General features: G+C 33.7%; 1 protein-coding gene across 1 annotated transcript in view; it reads left to right on the top strand.

Moving 5' to 3' along the window:
* ABCA5 (ATP binding cassette subfamily A member 5) overlaps positions 1-20,029 on the top strand; it is a 62,616-nt gene that overhangs the window by 14,955 nt on the left and 27,632 nt on the right. Inside the window, exons 9-22 of the mRNA XM_081109871.1 lie at positions 1,083-1,230; positions 3,683-3,851; positions 5,220-5,278; positions 7,573-7,683; positions 8,802-8,977; positions 9,463-9,582; positions 10,613-10,751; positions 12,010-12,100; positions 12,296-12,435; positions 13,351-13,470; positions 14,735-14,936; positions 16,007-16,176; positions 18,675-18,802; positions 19,228-19,365. Of these exons, the coding sequence (XP_080965997.1) occupies positions 1,083-1,230; positions 3,683-3,851; positions 5,220-5,278; positions 7,573-7,683; positions 8,802-8,977; positions 9,463-9,582; positions 10,613-10,751; positions 12,010-12,100; positions 12,296-12,435; positions 13,351-13,470; positions 14,735-14,936; positions 16,007-16,176; positions 18,675-18,802; positions 19,228-19,365 (1,911 nt within the window). The remainder of the gene's footprint in view (positions 1-1,082; positions 1,231-3,682; positions 3,852-5,219; positions 5,279-7,572; positions 7,684-8,801; positions 8,978-9,462; positions 9,583-10,612; positions 10,752-12,009; positions 12,101-12,295; positions 12,436-13,350; positions 13,471-14,734; positions 14,937-16,006; positions 16,177-18,674; positions 18,803-19,227; positions 19,366-20,029) is intronic.

Here is a 20,029-nt window from a genome sequence, read left to right as displayed (position 1 = left end):
TGGTTACCTTGCTGCCTGTTGTAAAATAATCTCAGATGTGTGTCTGGAGGGAATTGTGTGTGGAGCAGAACAAATATGTCATGACTGTAGCAATAAAATAAGTAGACCTGGTAGATATTATTGGTCCAGGATTCATGGGATTATCATTCACCTAAATAATATTTAGATTTATAAATTTGATTTTTTATTAGTCTTTACAGGAGCTAGTAGGTCCTAAGGGAAAAATTCTTATAAGAAACTTTTATGTAACAACATACATTTGGTTAATGTCAGAGAAAAAATGAATTACTTAGTATAAGACATTATTCATGTTTGCTGGGTAGAGACTTAAGATAGTTTAAAAATATTGAGTTAAAGAAATTTTAACAACTTAAGACCTAAGAGCTGTTGTTAACACATTTTGGAAATCCATCGAGTCCCCTTCACTTAGGAAGGTGAGTGGAAGGGACCTTTAGTGTCATTTAATTCATCTTCTTTTCATAGATAAGGCTGAAATTCAGAAAGTTGGTATAGTTACGGTTTATTCACTTACTGACAGGTCTACAAGCTAAATGAGGCCTCAACCTCTAATACAGTCCTCTCTGCTCTGTCACATATTGCTACCATCAATAACTTACAATTCTATTAATAATTAGGTTAATTAATTCTAACACCTTGTCCCTTTTCAGTATTGAAAAGATGTTGACATTAATTTTATTCTCTAATGAAATAATTTTAATTTGTTTGCCTTCTATGTGGACCGTAAGTCTTTTGTTTGCGTTAGTTAGTATTAACATCATACTTTATTTTTATTTAATTTGATAATAATAGTATTATAATTCAATACCCCAGGAGTGGATGTATACTAGTTTTAGAAGCACCACATTTAAAACATGATTGAAAGGGATTGCTGTGATAAACTTAAGATAAAGTTCTTACTGTTTTCCTTATAAATTTATGTTACTAATTTGGTAGATTTTAATCTGTTAAACAGCCCAGTTTGATTACTGTCACTCTGGATATAAGGAGTAACTCTAAGTAGTGGCAGCTTTTGCTTATTTTTATCATTTTTGTATAATAAAGTTGGTGTTTCTGTTCTTCAGGTCATGCATTTGGAAGATATTAATGAAGGTGCTTTATTTTATAATTTGATTGAAGGTCCATATCCTCTAATTATTACTATTATCATGCTAATACTTAATAGTATATTCTATATCCTCTTGGCTGTTTATCTTGATCAAGTCATTCCAGGTATGCACATAGTTTTTGGATTTAACTTTAAAGATTTTTAGTTTTGTCCACATAGGATCGACTTAATTTTCTTTCTTTTTTAGCCAAAGCACCTAACTTATATTCATTGTTAAAGCTTTTAATTTAATTTAAATAAGTATACCTTATACCTGTGTCTTAACCACTAGTGAACATAAGAAGATTGTGTAAAAAGAGAGCAGTTGTTTTTTAAAATATACTATATATTTTTATTTCAGAGAAAGAAGGAAGGAAGAGGGAGAGAGGGAGAGAAACATCAGTGATGAGAGAGAATCATTAATTGGCTTCTTCCTGCACGTCCCCCACTGGGGACCAAGCCCACAACCTGGGCATGTACTGTAGACCAGAACCAAACCTGGGACCCTTGAGTCCACAGGCCAATGCTCTATCCACTGAACCAAACTGGCTAGGGCAAGAGCAGTTTGTTTTAAAAACCTTAAGTCCCTAACTGAACTTCTTAACTTGGTACTTCCCTATCTCAGTCTTCTTTGGCTAAAGTGTTTCATTATTTTACCCTCTAAGGTCTAAAACTGTGAAGCAATCTTGTATCTCCTACCTTTCCTCTCATCTTTTATCTTGCATCTGTAGGAGCGATTTTCAAGAACAGGTGTGTTCCCTATTTAGTCAGGGCACCGACTTCTTTTCCCTTAGATTGTCAAATAAAACAACAGCCAATACAACAACAACAAAACAGAATAGCTGTCTGGTGTGAATGAATCAAAACTATACCTTTTTTTTTTTTGGTCTGACCAGCTAAAGATATAACATTTTTTGGTGTGCCACAGAATTCTAGTAGTTAGTTTATGTGTGCCATGAGGTGAAAATCACTGATCTACAGCAAATTCCTATAGATTCAAAATATTATTGAAATACCCAGTATCCCTTATGCTTTTCCCCTTGAGTTCTTCATTACTTTTGTCTGTGTTCTAGACCTGCACTGTTTTATATGGTAACCGCTAAACACATGGCTTTTAAATTTTAAATTAAGTAGAATTAAATAAATTAACAATTCATTTCCTCATAGCACAAGCCACATTACAAGTGCTTAGTAGCCACATATGGCTGTTAATGACAATATCGTCTAGCATAGATATAAGACATTTCCATCATTGCTGAAAGTTGTATTGGGTAGTACTAGTCTAGACTCTCATATAATTCCTTACCTTAAGTCAAAGAACTTCACTATTTCCTTTAATCAGGTTAATCATCCACTCAAAATCCTTAGTGGGCATATCCTGATTAAATAGGTATATCTAGTTAAATAGAAACTCATATGTTAATGTCCTCCACAATACTTTTATATATTTAATCTCTCCTTATCATCATCCCTGTCCATATTATACTTCATATTCATTAGTACAGTCCTATCTGAACATATATCCAGTGTATTGGATTGTTTTTAGCTACAAAATCATTTCTTATTGGCTTAAACAAGAAGAAAATCAATTGTTTTACTTCAAAGGAAGTCCAGAGATAGGATGGCTTTCAAGTTGTTTGACTTGCTCAACCATGTCATCAGGGACCCATTGTCTTCATGCTTTTGCCAGCTTTGTCTCTAGTCTGGCAGATTGCTCTCCTTATGAGCTTGGGGTTTTATGCTTTTTTGTTTCATGGCCAATGGAAGAGGGAGGGCGAAACTTTCTCCCATCTAAGCCCTTTGCTCTGTCTGATTGGTTACATGCTTATGGCTGGGGCAGTAGCAATCACTAGAGCATGTTAAGAACTGATTAGATCGATTAGAATCTTCTGTGTAATTAGGGTCAGATTTCTTTGAAACATGTGGCCGTCTAGGAGTGAATATTCTTTTTTTTAAATTTCTTTATTGATTAAGTTATTACATATGTGTCCTTATCCCCACATTACCCCCACCCCCCACCCCCATCGATATTCTTTTTCAAGTGTCGGTTTTGGTGGGGAAAACGGGTACATGCTATGTGGGCAGCTGTCACTGTCTACCGTATAAGCTCCTGTGTTTGTCCTGCTGATGTGTTAGTCTCCTAATTCTAAAAAGTCTTCTCTATGAACTATATTAACTTTTCTAAAAACTTCCTATTTTCAAAGACTCTCTAAGATGGTACATTCAAGCTTTCAGAATATTTCCCCTAGCCAGATATAAATGTTTCCTCTTCTAGACTCGTAATAGCATTATGGATGACATGCCTCACATTCTGCATTGTGTTTTAGCCACTTGGTATATATGTACTCATAAATTTAGGGCAAAAAATGTGCTTTACTCACCTTTACATTCCCATGCACTCTCAGCAACTCTGAACTATTTATTGACTGAGGTAATATTTTATATCTCAGTATTGACTTAGTACTTTATATCTAAACAAGATCTAGGTTGTTATATATTTCACATATTATCTTTATGATTATACAACTGGTTTTCAGAAAGAATTTGTTATGATAATTCAGTTTTTTTATTTTTCAGGGGAATTTGGCTTACGGAGATCATCTTTATATTTTCTGAAGCCATCGTATTGGTCAAAGAACAAAAGAAATTATAAAGAATTATCAGAGGGCAATGTTAATGGGAATATTAGTTTTAGTGAAATTGTTGAGCCCGTCTCTTCAGAATTTATAGGAAAAGAAGCCATAAGGTATGATTTAATTTTTGGCAATTTAGGTACAAGAATTGCTGATGGAACGTGCCACATTTAAATCCTGTATTTTAAATAAGGTGTGTAAGGAATTGATGGTAGGAGATTTGGTGCACATTTCATGATTTTTAAAACAGCGTTAAGAGCTACTTGTCCTTTAAGTTCTTACCTTCTTTGCAACCATTTAGAATAAGGTTGCTGCTAGGTTTGACGTTTTTGTTTTAAGGAAAAGATTTTAAAGGAATAAAACTGGGTGTTTACACAGTTAAGCTATTTTAAACTTTCTTGGTATTGGATTAAAGCAATAAATATTAACTTTATAATTTGATTCAGGATATGTTATCTAAGTTATACAACATATAAAATTGTCCTCTGTTAATTTCATAGACCCTTAGGTATTGTGATATAATTAGAATATCTGTTTAATTTCTAAGAACCAAAGAAATTAATCACTCTCTCTTGCTAGATCAGTCAAAACCAAATTAAAAAATGAGAAAAAGAGCAGAAATAAAAATGAAAGAAAAAGTGAAGTGTAATTTGTTCTTTAAGTTTAAGAAAAATGTATACAATCTGGGGAAAGGGAAATACTTAGGTTATAATTAATGGGCCAGTGGTCTGCCTTTTCAAGGGTAAAATTCAAACTGGTTAATAAAACCATTAATTCTGTAAAATATGTAAAACATTTAAAGTGGAATGAGAGAATCACTTCACATTTATTGACAGTTTGAAATGTGTACTGATGTGAAATAAATAGCATTTGTTTTTTAATCTGCCTAAAATCAAGTATTTGATTAGTTGCAAACAGAAAAGTATCAAAGATGAAAAGAAATTTCTAAATTGCTTGAGTTAAATGTTTGTTTTAGAAGTTGGCTTATGAAAAATGAATGAATGACATCTAAAATGGAGAGGGATACTATAATTTTGTCATGTAGTTTTTTTTACAAATGCTTTTATTATTATTACTAGAGGCCCATTGCACGAAGAGATTCGTGCAATAGGCCTTCCTTGCCCTGGCTGCCAGCACCTGGGACCCAGGCCGCAGCGGAGAAGCCAAGCCTCTTCAGTCTTCAGTCTTCACTCGGCCTGAGCCTTCAGTCTTTACTCCATGCCTGCGTATGCAAATTAACCGCCATCTTTGTTGGGTTAATTTGCATAGTTGCTCTGATTGGCTGGTGGGCATAGCAGAGTGACACCAATTTGCATGTTTCTCTTTGTTAGTGTAGATTAGCTCTCTTTGATTAATTATTTTAGTAGGGATGTACTTTATTTTCTCTACAAAATATGACAGATTTGGTTAGAAAACGTTCATGGAAATGCACATTTATAAATTGCTTTAAATACTTAAAATAGAAAATGGTGTTTTTTCAGAATCAATGGTATTCAGAAGACCTACAGAAAGAAAGGTGACAGTGTGGAGGCTTTGAGAAGTAAGTAGCTTTCCTTAGTATTAAACTACAAGTGGAAAAACAATTTGTGGGAAATTTAAGCTTCTTTATCACAATTTTCTCTTTTTCCTTTAGGGATACTTACATTTATTTATGTGATTAATATTCATAATACAGCTAACATCAAAGTAGTAAAAGAAAAAAGTAATAACTGTTAAGATGAAAAATATTCAACTATCCTTTTATTTTTGTGCATGAGTATACAGATTAGTTGCTTTTTTCTTTTTTTCTTTTGGGTTAACACCAGGTTTCTCAGCCTCGCCACTACTGATATTTTGTGCATATAATTCTTTTTTTTGTGAGGGGCTATCCTGAGAATTGTAGTTGTATAGCAGTGGGTCAGTCGGGGTTCTTCAGAACCAACAGAATATATATACTTGATACACATACTAACAGAGACCAATTGAGCTGCTTGGAGTGGGCAGGAGGGATCACATATATGAAGGTGGTCCCATCAGATTATAAATGGAGATGAAAAATTCCTGTCACCTAGTGACATGGTAGCTGTTGTGACATGTGGCGCAAAGCCATACTTGTGTTGTGGGGATGCTGGTGTAAACAATCTACTGCACTGCCAGTGGTGTAAGAGTGTAGCTCTTTGTGTAGGTACGCTCTGTGATGTTCACACAAGGGTGGAATCGCCTAATAATGCATTTTCCAGCACATATGGCCGTCCTAAAGTGGTGCACGACGATACTTGAGTAGAATATCTAGGTCATGGGTAGAATTGCTAGATCATATGTTTAACTTTAGTAAGAACTGGAGCATTTTTCTAAAGTTGGTACCCTTGTTTGCTATGACCAGAATGTATGACAGTTCCTCACCAACCTTTGGTATTGTCACTGGTTTAGCTATTGTGGTAGAGTACACTGATATGTTAACAAGGTTTAATTTGCATTTACCTACTAACTAGTGCTATTGATTTAAGATCTTTCTGTTTATTTTTGGTTTTCAGCAATTTTACTATACTCAATGTCGGCGATGTTTTTGTTTTTACCATTATTCTGCGTCGGTCGTACAGTGCATCTTGAATCTGTGGCTTGATGTCTTCTGTTTTAGAGAATTCTCAGCCATTTCTTTTTCAATCTTTTGTCCTATTTTTCTCTCCTATTACTTGCTATGACTATTCACTTTATTCTATTTGTCTTTTATTCTCTTTTCCAAGTGTTTTACACTTTTATTCTGTGCTTTAGTCTAGGTATTTTCTTCTGACTTTTGTCGTTCATTGATTTTCCCTATAGTTTGAAAGCTATTGAAATCTTTTTCACTTACCTTTTACAGTTTTTATCTTTCCACTTGGTTCTTTTATGTAGTTTTTAGTTCTTTGCCAACAATCTTTTGTGAATATGATAGCATAATGATTTTAAATCTTCTCATATGGTGCCAGTATGTACTCCTCTAGGTCTATTTTTATTGTTTATCTTTTATGTTGGTTTTTGGTCTTACCTTGCTTTCTCTTGCCTGATTATTACTGGCTGAGTGCTGTATACTGTATATGAATAATTGCAGGGATAATTTGGAGTCTGGATAATGTAATCTTTGAGAGATGATTCATTTTTTACTTCTGGCCTACAGCTCTCGGGATACTAAATCCCAGATCACCTTCATTAAATGAAGGGCTATACTTACAGTGGTGGGCAAAAGTAGGATTACAGTTTAATATGAATAAATAATGCAGTGCTTAATAAATAAAAATACAAGAATAAACTCTGGGATTCACGTACTCACAACTGTATACCCACTTTTGCCCACTCCTCTATTTGAAGCTGGGTTTTCAGGTCCCTGCTTCCTGTCCTCCTTCAGTGATTGACACATCCATCCAGTGACATTTCTTTGTTCCATTTTTCTCTTATTTAAATTAAACCTGTCAAGTGTTTACTATTCCCATGCTATTAACCAATTTCTAGGGGTTTTTTTTGGCCAATATATTTGACATACCTATGAATACTCTCGGGGAAAAACTTTTGTTGTTTTTTTTTAATCTATTTTAATTCCTTTGGAAATTCCCCAAAGTGAGTATACAGATCTCTCCCAATATTTTATGCACCCTCTAAATCAGGGGAACAAAAAATAAAAGTTTATTTTTATTGCTTATTGTTCATATCATTGACTATAACAATTATTATTATGGTATACTATTAAACATGATGCACATACATATGCTAGTAACTTTAAATCTTAAATTTATTGACTTGTTTAACTAGTATGAATGATCTTGTATAGCTCAACAGAAATAAAAATTATATTTGAATCTTCTCCACTTTCCCCTGAACTAGATTTGTCATTTGACATATATGAGGGTCAGATTACTGCATTGCTTGGACACAGTGGAACAGGAAAGAGTACATTGATGAATATCCTTTGTGGCCTATGTCCACCTTCTGATGGTGAGAATTTTCTGACATAAAAAAAAAAAATCTTACTTGTTTTATTAGTATTGTTAACTAAGATGTCACAACATAATTATCCTTGAAATATGTCCGATCGATTTTTATCAATGATTTGGAACCAACTTTTGTGTCTATAAAGGTGTTTTATCTTTTTTTTATTATACACGTTTGTTTTTAATAGGAAATTAAAAGCGATTCATAAAGTAAAAAGGTTCTAATTTTGTACCTATTTTATCAGATAGTGTATTTTTCATTTTCAAGGAAGTATAAATAACTAATTACATGGATATTAAATGAGACATACAATGTAAATATTACATATTTCAGGTTGAGAAAATAGATACAGATTTCTAAGTATGTGACAATAGTTCAAAAGGAAAGAATAATAAATGTCAATACCATTTCCTACAATAGAATTTTAAGAACAATACCTCAAACATATAATTGTTATATGTGATTGCCCTATAGATCAGAATTCAATATGGCAGTTCCATATTTCCACAGTAAGCAAAGAGTGGTGGTATAATATTTTACTTTAAGAAAGGGCCAAATTTCTATATATTGAATCTGAATCTTTTAAATCATAGTTTAATGTTTAAGCTTATTTATAATTGCGTCACTTTGTATTAATATCTTAAATTTATATAAGAATGTGTAATTTTTGTTATGAATCTACATGATCACATTGATTTAATAATTCATAAGTGGGAAGTATTTGTATTCAGTTTATGTAAGAAGAAACTGGAATTCAGATTGATTTCTGCTAGTTAGGGGAATGTTTTTATCTCTTTGTTCTTTCCACTATTGTGTAATGCCTGGAAATGAAGGAAGATTGTTACTGAAATATCAGTGTGAATAATACACCAATGAAGCTTCTGGTTCCTTGCGCTTTCCACTATGTAATATGTCCTGGAAATGAGGGAAAAGGAGATTGAACGATAACTTGAAGTAAATCACCAACAGAATGGAAATGAGGGTGCATTGTATTTTCCAAATTCATATTCTTACCTTATATGTCTAATATACAATTAACTGAATTATTAGTGTATATAGTAAAGCATATATACTTTTAATACTTAATATATTTAATATGAATGTATATATTTTGGTTTTAGGATTTGCATCTATATATGGACACAGTGTCTCAGAAATAGATGAAATGTTTGAAGCAAGAAAAATGATTGGCATCTGCCCACAGTTAGATATACACTTTGATGTTTTAACAGTAGAAGAAAACTTATCCATTTTGGCTTCAGTCAAAGGAATACCAGCTAATAATATAATACAAGAAGTATGTTATTCATATTGAATTCATTACTTTTATTCCCTGTAAATTAGCAGCCTTTTGTAATAAAAATATGCTTGAAAATCTCAGTAAAAAACCTATTTTGATTCAGTAAACAAAGTCATTACAGAGAATTCGAATTTTGAGCATGTGTAAAACTGTCCTTGTTTCATCTGGAGGATGCTAGTCTCCAATATAGGTATTTCTTTTCTTCCTTTCCTTTCACATCATCTCCCCCTACACACACAGCCTTTGCCCTGATCCCCTTCCCCACTACCCAGGAAATCACATGAAAGTCAAACAGACCTTTCCTTCAGGAACCTTTTTATCTGTTATTTCAAAAGTACATATGAATATATGGCAAAATTAAATTCTGCACTAAAATAACATTTTAAAGGTTGATATTAAAATTGGAACACTTAAAAACGAATAGCGATAATTATGTAAATGGTGTACTTTTAAAAATAACTGTTCACGTTTTGCTTTTACAGGTGCAGAAGGTTTTACTGGATTTAGACATGCAGGCTATCAAAGATAATCAAGCTAAAAAGTTAAGTGGTGGTCAAAAAAGAAAACTGTCTTTAGGAATTGCTGTTCTTGGCAATCCAAAGGTAAACAAATATTGTGTCACTGGTGCCATAAATTTAAGTTATGCTAAATAAAAATATAGGTTGTAGAACGGTGTATATACACACACATTATGAAATTTAAACATGCATAAAATACTGTATGTTATTATAAATGTAATTACAGTAATAAGGCTTTAAAGTTGAAGTCAGAAAGATACATAACATCTTTACGATAGTGGTCACCACTGGGAAGAGGAATGGAGTGGGCGGTCTTTAGTTATAGCCATGAAGTTTTTATTTATTTTTTTAAAAAAAAGATCTGAGGAGAATATGGCCAGGAATAATATGTGTTAAATTTCACTGGTGGCTATAACAGTATTGTTCTATTATTCTCTAGAATTTACTGTATATCTGTGATAGCTCATAATAAAATTCTTAGAATAGTATGAAAAGAATTGTTTCGTTTTTCACTGTCCTGCTGACGTAATTTTGTATGTGTCTCTTTTGTGCTGTTCTCTGTCCTTATAAACACAGAACTAGCTGTTAAAATCCTTTGCAAAGTGCTAGAAAACTGCTAGGTACATGCCTGCAGCTAGGAGATCCAGGGGTCCCTACCATCCTGTCACTTTTGCCCTTGCTGCTGCAGCCAGGGACTGCTCTGGGTTCTGGCTTTATGTTCATTTATCTTTCTCCCAACCCTCACCACCATGTTTCTTGAAATTGAAAATATGCTTAAAACAAATTGCTTCTCTAACTAGCAACTGTTATATTTACAGCATTTGATTGCTCAGATAAAAACAATCTACTTAATGTTTTGTTTTAAATTTATCTGATTCTTATTACACTTATATCTTACATTATAGACATTAGTATTTTATAATTAAACCAAGGAAAATATTCATGTGCCAAACCGGTAACTTTAAAATCTATGCTCACATGTGAGCGAAAAACTCAGAACTAATAGAGTTCCGATTGGAGATAATTTGAAATGGGGAAGCCTTTATGTTCACATAAGTTTTGTATATTTAGTTTTCATGAGGATTCCCTGCCCTCCCCTTGTCATTTCACACAGATACTCTTGCTAGATGAACCAACAGCTGGAATGGACCCCTGCTCTCGGCATATTGTTTGGAATCTTCTAAAATATAGAAAATCTAATCGAGTTACAGTGTTTAGTACTCATTTTATGGATGAAGCTGACATTCTTGCTGGTGAGGTTTTTTACTTTTATTTTTAAAGGATAAGGTCATGGGGCCAATTGGGAGATTGGACATAGAGGAGTCAAATTTTGAGGAATAAATAAGGAAGCTGGTGCTCTGAAGAAAGGCGTAAACATCTTTTAAAAGTTACGTATTTTTGTATTGGAGAGGCCCTCAGACTACTCAAGGTTTAATCATTTGCCGGGAGAACTCGTTCGTAGGAGTCAGCATAGTCACACTCATGCATATATTCCATGAAACTGACAGATACAAAGCAAAGTAAGCAAGAGGAAAAGGCACCTGGGGCAAAGTCTGGAGGAAACCAGACACAAGCTTCCGAGAATCCTCGCACCGTGGCGTCCCCCAAAATGTGCCCAATTTATCCAGCAGTGGATTATTAGCAACACATGTGAATTGTCTACTAGGAAAGCTCGTTAGAGACTTGGTGCCCAAGGTATTCATTGGGCACTGGTCACATCGGCACCCTCTGCCTAGCATGTGCCCAAGTTACAGATTCCCAGAACAAAAGCAGATGTGCAGTATAATCTACATTGTTTGTGAAGTTTAGGTACGGTGAGCATCCTTATCTATTCTGGGGATGGTGGGAACACTCCTAACATCCATGTTTCCAGACTCCAGTTTAAAGGGCCCCAACATTGTAAGCAGGCTGTTCTAAGAATAATAGTCTCAGGTCTGCTATATTAACTGGTTTCTGCACAATCCTCAACACAAACACATGTATGAAAAAATTCAACACATTTTTAATAACTGACCAAGTCCAAGAATTTGAAATTCTAGAGCAACCTCTTTCTGCTTATAATATAATCTAATGAATTTGGCATGTCATTCCTTTTTTTCAGTAGCATCTTTGCTAAAACAACTAACATTTTGTTTCTGTTGCTTTTTTAAAAAATTATTTTTCTTTATTGATTAAGGAAATCATGAAAGTGCTTGCATAGTAAGTCTTAGGAAGAGTCTGCGATACATGGAGCAGTATTATGAAAGTAGACTCAAGAATTAGACTGGTTGGGTTCAATTCCCGGCTTTGTCATTGAATATGTGAAATGTGGGCAAATTGTATAGTTTCTCATTGCCTCAGTGGTCTCGTCTAAAAAGCAGGTGGTGATAATCTAGTGCCTTCCTCATAAGGTGGTTGTGATAATTTAATCGACTAATACATTGGTTCTCACATAGTAATCCATACAATATGAATGCCAGTTATTAATGCTGTTACTAACTTAAAAATTGAAATGCAAATCTCTGTTTGCAGATAGGAAAGCTGTTATATCACAAGGAATGTTGAAATGTGTTGGTTCCTCAATGTTTCTCAAAAGTAAATGGGGGATTGGCTACCGTCTGAGGTATCTATCCATTCTTTATTGGCTCTATTCTTTATTATATTCTTGATCTATTGTTATATTTAGGGCTTGCCCTAATGTGCTTTGGACAGTTTTACTTTTTTGGCACTCACTTTAAAGCATTCAGAGTTTACTTTTTGGTTATTTACTGAGTAATCATAAAAAAAATTATGTTTTTTTTTTGTTTGTTTTCTCTAGCATGTACATAGACAGATACTGTGCCACAGAATCTCTCTCTTCTCTGGTTAAACAACATGTACCTGGAGCTACTTTATTACAGCAGAATGACCAACAGCTTGTGTATAGCTTGCCTTTCAAGGACATGGACAAATTTTCAGGTATTACCTGCTTGCAGCTCCTTGGGGGTGAACCAGGATCTTGCATTAGGAGTAGGTTTTGTTAGTATACTCTTTTACTTTTCTGTGTGATATTTACATGCTCCCAGGTGCCCAGAGTTAATAATCTGTTTCTACTTTATTTTGTTTTAGAAAATCAGAAATGCTACTAGCTAACATGTTTCTCTTTTTTACAAACAGCATGCAAGAAACTGTAGTATGTTAACTTCGGTAAATAATTGTGTTTGCTTTGTTGTCAAGAAATAAAGAAATTGCTCTATTTGTAGGCTTCAGAATAAGATTTGTGTGTGTGTGTGTGTGTGTGTGTGTGTATGTATGTATACACTTACATATATATATATACATACCATATATATAATTGTGTATGTCCTTAAGTTCTTTTCCCTTGATTTCATGATAAAAATACATTATTATATGTTAAACCATTGAGTTATTTTATTAGTTTTTCACTTTGTAATGTGGAACTGAAACTCAGTCTCTTATATCTGTTTAGGGACCTCTTAAGAACCAAAAGGATATTACTACTATACATATGTTATGCAGAATTCTCATAGCATTTATCTCATAATCAGATAGAAATTTATTGTTAGTTTAATTGGGTTCTTTCAAGAAATAAAACAATCATTAACTAACTGGATTGAATTACCTATGCCAACTTAATGTACCCTGCCTGTCATTCTGTCCTGTAAAATATTTCTTTTCATTTATAATACGATAAATATCTAACACATATATTTCCATAAACATTCCTTGGGGCTCTTAGTAATTTATAAGAATGTTAAATTGGGGACCACTGTTCCAGCAGAGTAAATTTAGACACATCCTATTTTAAAACAATATTTCAGAATAATTCATGACAGTATGCTTAACTATACAACATTCTTTTATATCTTTCAGGTTTATTTTCTGCTCTAGACACTCATTCAAGTTTGGGTGTTATTTCTTATGGTGTTTCCATGACGACTTTGGAAGATGTATTCTTAAATCTAGAAGTTGAAGCAGAAATAGACCAAGCAGGTAAAAACAAAAGTAACAATACATTTTAGGGAGAGGGATTAGACTTGTTCATCTTACAAAGTCATTCATCTAAACTGTTGAATTAGTAGGATGCCAGGACAACCAGGTTGTATGTAAATACTAGTTTATGCATTACTCCATGCCACTCTTCAAATTTTAAATGTTTACTTATTTTTAAAATGTAGCATAAGTCCAAAAAGTCATCTTTGTGGCTCTCATATGGAAGCCACTTTTCATCTCTTTTTATTATTTTTTGTCTGTTTGAAATTAAGTCAGTTATAAAAATAACACCTTGATTTCTGTATTCATTGATTAGTTTTGTCTATTCTTGATCTAATACAGTGATTTTCAACCTTTTTCATCTCATGGCACACAAATTAATTACTGTGGCATACCGAAAAGTATATTTTTTACCAATCTGACAAAATAATAGGTATAATTTTGATTCATTCATTCTGGATGGCTATTGTTGTTGTATTGGTGTTGTCATTTTTTTTATTTGACAGTCATCATGTATTACATGTTTTATTTTTTAAAATATGTTTTTATTGATTTTTTAGAGAGAGAGGGAAAGGGATAGCGAGATAGAAACATCAGTGAGAGAATCTTTGATCGGCTGCCTCCTGCATGCCCCCTACTGGGGATCAAGCCTGCAACATTGGCATGCGCCCTGACTGGGAATCAGACCCGGGGCTTCTTGGTTCATGGCTCAGTGCTCAACCACTGAGCGACAGCAGTCGGGCAGGTTTTGCACGTTTTAGAAAATTCTTGTGGCATACTGGTTGAAAATCAGTGCTCTAATGAAATCACTCATAGCATGTCTCTTTTGTGTTTGGCTTCTTTTACTTAATATTAGGATTGTAAGATTCATACTACTGTATTTGGACAGTAGTTTGTTTACTTTCATTGTTTTATCCTATTTTATTACAGGAATATTTCACAACGTATTTATCACATTTGATAGCCTTTGGGTTCTTCCCACTTTATGGCTGTTCTGGATAGAGTGATAGTTAAGAATATTCTTTTACATGTGTTTCAGTGAACATATGTACATATCTCTGTTGGGTTTATACCTAATAGAATTTCTGGGGCTGTAAGCTATGCATCTGTTCAGCTTTAATAGTATTGCCAAAGAATATGAGAGTTCCATTTGACCTACATCACTGCCAGATGTGTGCTGCTTTAACATTTACCTGCTTCAGAAAGATTTTCGTTATTTTAAGGAATAGATCATCATTTTCTATCCTTTCGTTTTGGCAAATAGATTATAGTGTATTTACTCAGCAGTCACTTGAGGAAGAAATGGATTCAAAATCTTTTGATGAAATGGAGCAGAGCTTACTCATGCTTTCTGAAACCAAGGCTTCCCTCGTGAGCACCATGAGCCTGTGGAAGCAGCAGGTGTATACAATAGCCAAGTTCCATTTCCAAACCTTGAAACGTGAAAGTAAATCAGTGAGATCAGTGTAAGTATAATCACTCTTCTGCCTGATGCGTTGTTTTGAACAGTACAATTTGGATTTATTACCATCTTAATTTTTAAAATATAGACATATCTAAATAATCTCCGTAGTTTTGGAAGATTAAAACTAATTTCTCATGTCAGAAAAAATATGCTTACAGTAATTTTATTGAATACCATTAGAGCATTACCCTTTTTTAAAAAATAGCATTTTTTGGCCTCATTTATAAAGTGAGGAAGTGACATAATATATTCAAGTTGTGTAATTTTTGAATTACTGTCATTGCATTTAAATTTTACTCTGCATTCATATTTTTCACAATTGTTTTTGCATCTATTACTAATATTTATAGTAAATAGATTTTTTTTTTATAATAGGGTGTCTGACAATGAAAAATGTTAAAAGCATGATAATCCAAGCTCTTTCTACTCACTTGTGATACCTGTTACACATAATCTAGAGCTATTTCGCAGGATAAGATAGAAGGATGTCTGCCTTCCAGGTAGAAGGGCATTTTGAATGGGTAATATTATGTAGCAGATCAGCTGCAAGTGATGATCCTGATCACGGACTCCAGTCCATCTTGCTTTGCCTGTAGAGGAACGATGGGAATTAATGTGGTTAGGATGACATTTCAAAGATCTGAGGCATTCAAAATTTCACTTGTATTTTCATCATCTTTCTTATATGTAAAATATTTTTGTATCGTACATTTTCTAAAATATAAGGACAGTAAGTAGTTAGAATAGAGGTAGGACAGGTATTAGTTCCTTCAAGAGAATAGAGGTGTAAATGTGACATAACTTCTGGTTCTTTAAAGTAACAACAGGTTTACATACCCTTTATAAGTGGTGTGATCTAAAATGCATTTTTATAGCTTTTAATTTTGTCATTGACTATTGACTTTCTGTCCATATTGTCCTGAAATAGTTAGAAATTCTATTACCTTTCAAGTTTTTCCTTTTCTTTCTTTTTTTAAATGAGTACCTTTTAACTATCATGTGAAGGAAGATTTTAAAAAATAGTTTTACATATTAATATACCTTGAACTGTATTATTTTTTTCCCTTTCAGGTTGCTTCTGCTTTTAATCTTTTTTGCAGTCCAGATTTTTATGTTTTTGGTGCATCGCTCTTTTAAAAGTGCTGTGGTTCCGATCAAACTTGTTCCAGACTTGTATTTCCTAAAACCTGGAGATAAACCTCATAAATATAAAACAAGTCTGCTTCTTCAAAATTCTACTGGTGAGAGTGTGTGAAGGTCTGTGAATGTGTGTTGGTTGGGGCACGGGGGTGAGGGGTAAATATAGGTCAGAGATGTGGATTTTAGAAATGTATGAAAGGTAAAGGCATGTTCTGTCTGCACAAATCCAAATTAAAACTCCTTATTAATGCTGAGCAATATGTTGCAGGTAAGAAATTTTGGTTAAAGTATAGGTGACAGTTTTTAAAAACATTCTAACTTATACAGCTTATAATCACAAAAGTTTCTTTTTAATAATAGAAACATTATTCTCAGAGCAGCATGTTTCATCTCATAATTTATGATGAGCAAAATAAACTTCAGAATTTGAAAAACCCTCTTTAGAGTTACTGCATATAATGTTTATGAAGTTATCTACCAAATAGAAATGTTTAAATTTTTAAGGGTTATCTGAAACATTCGAATTAAGAAAAAAGCACCTTAGATGTAAATATTTATAATCAAATACATTACATTTGTAATGCATATTTTTGGATTTGCTATTGAACATTCTTATCACATAATTGTCAAATATGAAAGAATTTTTTAAAAAACATATGGCCTGAACAACGGGCAGAATAAAAAATACTGATGTAGGATTCTGCTTTCCAACAAACATTAATTCATATATGATCAGTTATTTCTACAACATCTATGTACAAAGATAGTTTGTGGTCCCCAGGGTCTTGAAGAGAAAGTTGAGATTAACTAACTGGCAAACTTACAGCAAACCATAGCCTCTTCATTTGCTTATCTTGCTGAAATATGTTAGAAATTTTCATTTCATACAACCCTTTCTATACTTATAAACTCTTTGAGGTTTAACATCTCCCAACACTTCAGTTATATTCTAATACCTTTCCTTTTTTTTTTTTTTTAAGAATTGTTTATTGATTTTTACAGAGAGAGGAAGGAGGGGAGAGAGAGAGAGAAGGAGGGGAGAGAGAGAGAGAATGAGAGAGAAAAACATTGATGCTAGAGCATAACATCAATCAGCTGCCTCCTGCACACCTTTGAGCCCCAAACCTGGGCATGTGTCCTGACCAGGAATCAGATGGTAAGTTTTCAGTGTCTTGGATGACACCCAACCGAGCCACCTGGGCCAGGACTAGTATATTTCCTTTTGATTCACTATTAACTGAAGAACTTTGCCCAAGTTTAAAATAATAATCGTAGTTGGAGATGATTATAAATTACTCTTAAAATCATCACTATTAAAATCTGGTTTTCAGTTTATTATGCAACTTTTATTCTTTTGGAAGAAAAATGCATTTAGTGATAGAAAACTACTTTTGAATAGAAAGTGTTATGTTTTGCAATTTTTTCTTTTATTAGGATTCTTGGGCCTTAATATACATTTCATGTTGCTAAATTATAGTACTGCATGGAGCGTTATACTCTGATGATGTGACTTTTTTTGTATATTTGGGAGTTGTACATGTATCTCAAAATCTTTCTGCTTTCATTCAGTTCACTCTCAACTGTTTGGCAGAAATTCTAGTATCTCCAAAGTTTTGTTCCTTCTGTTAATATTTCGGTATTTCTGGAGTTGTTTACACATGTATTCCGTATTTTCCTAGGCCTTGCTTTTGGTCCTAAATAAAGCCATGTTTCCTTAAGGAATCACTGGCTTCTCTGTGTGTAAATATTGGTTGGTATCTTACCCTCCTTGCAAAGCTTTTTGTATCACAGATGATACAGTTCCTTCAGTTATAATATGCTAGCAGCTCTCTCCTCAGGAGTACAGAGCCGCCCTGGCAAGCTGGGGATGAGAGAACAGTTAGCGCACAAGATAGGAATAAATGTAGTCTCACCAAGATCACTATTCTCTGACACTCAGGTTTGGTGCTGAGCCTGATCCACCCTGCTATACTGCTTAGTTACGGATAGTGTTTTCCTTAATTGGTTTCGATTGTTATCCAAGTCACATTTGTCCTTCTTGAGTCCTGGCTATTGTGATAATGGAATATTTTCATTATCAGGCATGTTGGTATGAATTTTAAACTTAGGTTTTAGTTTTTCCCTTGGCTCCAGACAATTTAAAGACTGTAGCTGGAGACCTGATTATGTGTTTTCTTACTTTAAGGTAGTTAAGGCAGTCAACATTTATAAAACTTGTCTGTTTGGGGCACACAGGAATCCTCTAAGGAGTAATGTTCCTGAAATTCACACCATGATTTCTTATCTTTCTAAGCTCACAGGTTATCTTGATACATAAAATTGCCAGGTGGATTTTCTTGTCACTAACCAAATTTCAGGAACGATAGAATTTCAATGTGAGTAATAGTCTTAGCAGTAGCAGCAGCTAAAAGTTGCACAGTCACCTTCAGGTTCTGTGCTCAAGCTGACTGGTCCAGAGCCAGTGTTCTTAGTCATGTCTTAGCCAATGAAGATAAAATACTTTTTAAGGAAGAGGGGGGCTCGTTCCAGTGTTATTAAAAGCCTATATCTGTTGTCATTTGAACTGATTCTTTACTATTTGCTTTTCCCCTAACATCAGACTCAGATATCAGTGATCTTATTACCTTTTTCACAAACCAGAACATCATGGTGACGATGTTTAATGACAGTGACTATGTGTCTGCTGCTCCCCACAGTGCAGCTTTAAATGTGATGCATTCGGAAAAGGTAAGGGTAACATATATGAAGGAATACCCATTGGAATGTTATGAAAGGTTAAGATATTTCCTCTAAAATTAATCATTTGCCGATTTGGCCTCATTAGGCTGAAATTAGAATTTGCTTTTGGAAATAGTAGCTGTGTTTATTTAGAATTTATTTTGTGCCCTGATGGGTAACCAATAAATAAAGTTTAAAGGAATTTAATTTTATGTTACATTTTTGTTTAAAATTTCAAAATATCTGTAGATTCCAAACCAGGTTGTCTTTGTCATTGAGTATAATTTCTATGATTTGCTGAGTAGCTTTTAGTACAGTTAATGAGAATTAGCTTTGGGGATGAGAAAAGCTTGGTATATAGCAACAATATATCCATTTATATTTACACATATTTACATATGGTATGTAATAAGTCTCTCTTTTCCAACTTGTAGGACTATGTATTTACAGTTGTTTTCAACAGTACGATGGTTTATGCTTTGCCTGTATTGATGAATATCATTAGTAACTACTACCTTTATCAGTTAAATGTGACTGAAAGCATCCAGGTCTGGAATACCCCTTTCTTTCAAGTAAGCAAATTAAAAACTGTGAGTGAGTGAGTGTGTGTGTGTGTGTGTGTGTGTGTGTGTGTACAATAATAAAATGTGAAGAAGTTCATCTTGTGACATCTCCTAGTCCTCGTAAAACTTGAGTTGGGGATGGTTTACATCTGGGGTTAGGAGTCCCTAGTATTACTTTAGGACCAAGGTGTTCTATGATGGTGCGGACATTTTTGTAAAGTTTAAGTATTTTTTATATTAATCATAGACAAGTTAAGATAATCTTAAAATGAATATTGTTCAGCTAAAACCTGGTTACTGAGGTACATTGAAAGAACCTTGAGAAGTCACCCAGACAATTCTTGTAGGTGGGACTATTGGTTAGAAATATGAAAATGAACTTGTCTCCAGAAAAATACTCAACATTTTCTCATAGTCCTTATGTTTCGTTTTTTATATGTGGAAAAATAAATGGACTAATATCTTTCTGTAATAGCGTGTTCCATTCACTGTTTTTTAACAGCTTTATTGAGATGTACATCATATACCTTCCAATTCACCCATTTAAAATGTACAACTCAATGGTTTTCATTATATTCATAGGGTTATGTAACTATCACCACAAATCAGTTTTATATTTCATCACTCCCCCAAGAACCCCTTGTGCCTGTTAGTTCATCACTCCCTCTTTCCC

Source organism: Myotis nattereri (genome assembly GCF_964212035.1).
Source record: "Myotis nattereri genome assembly, chromosome: 16".
NCBI lineage: Eukaryota > Metazoa > Chordata > Mammalia > Chiroptera > Vespertilionidae > Myotis > Myotis nattereri.
This window is presented reverse-complemented; position numbering and strand designations above follow the sequence as displayed.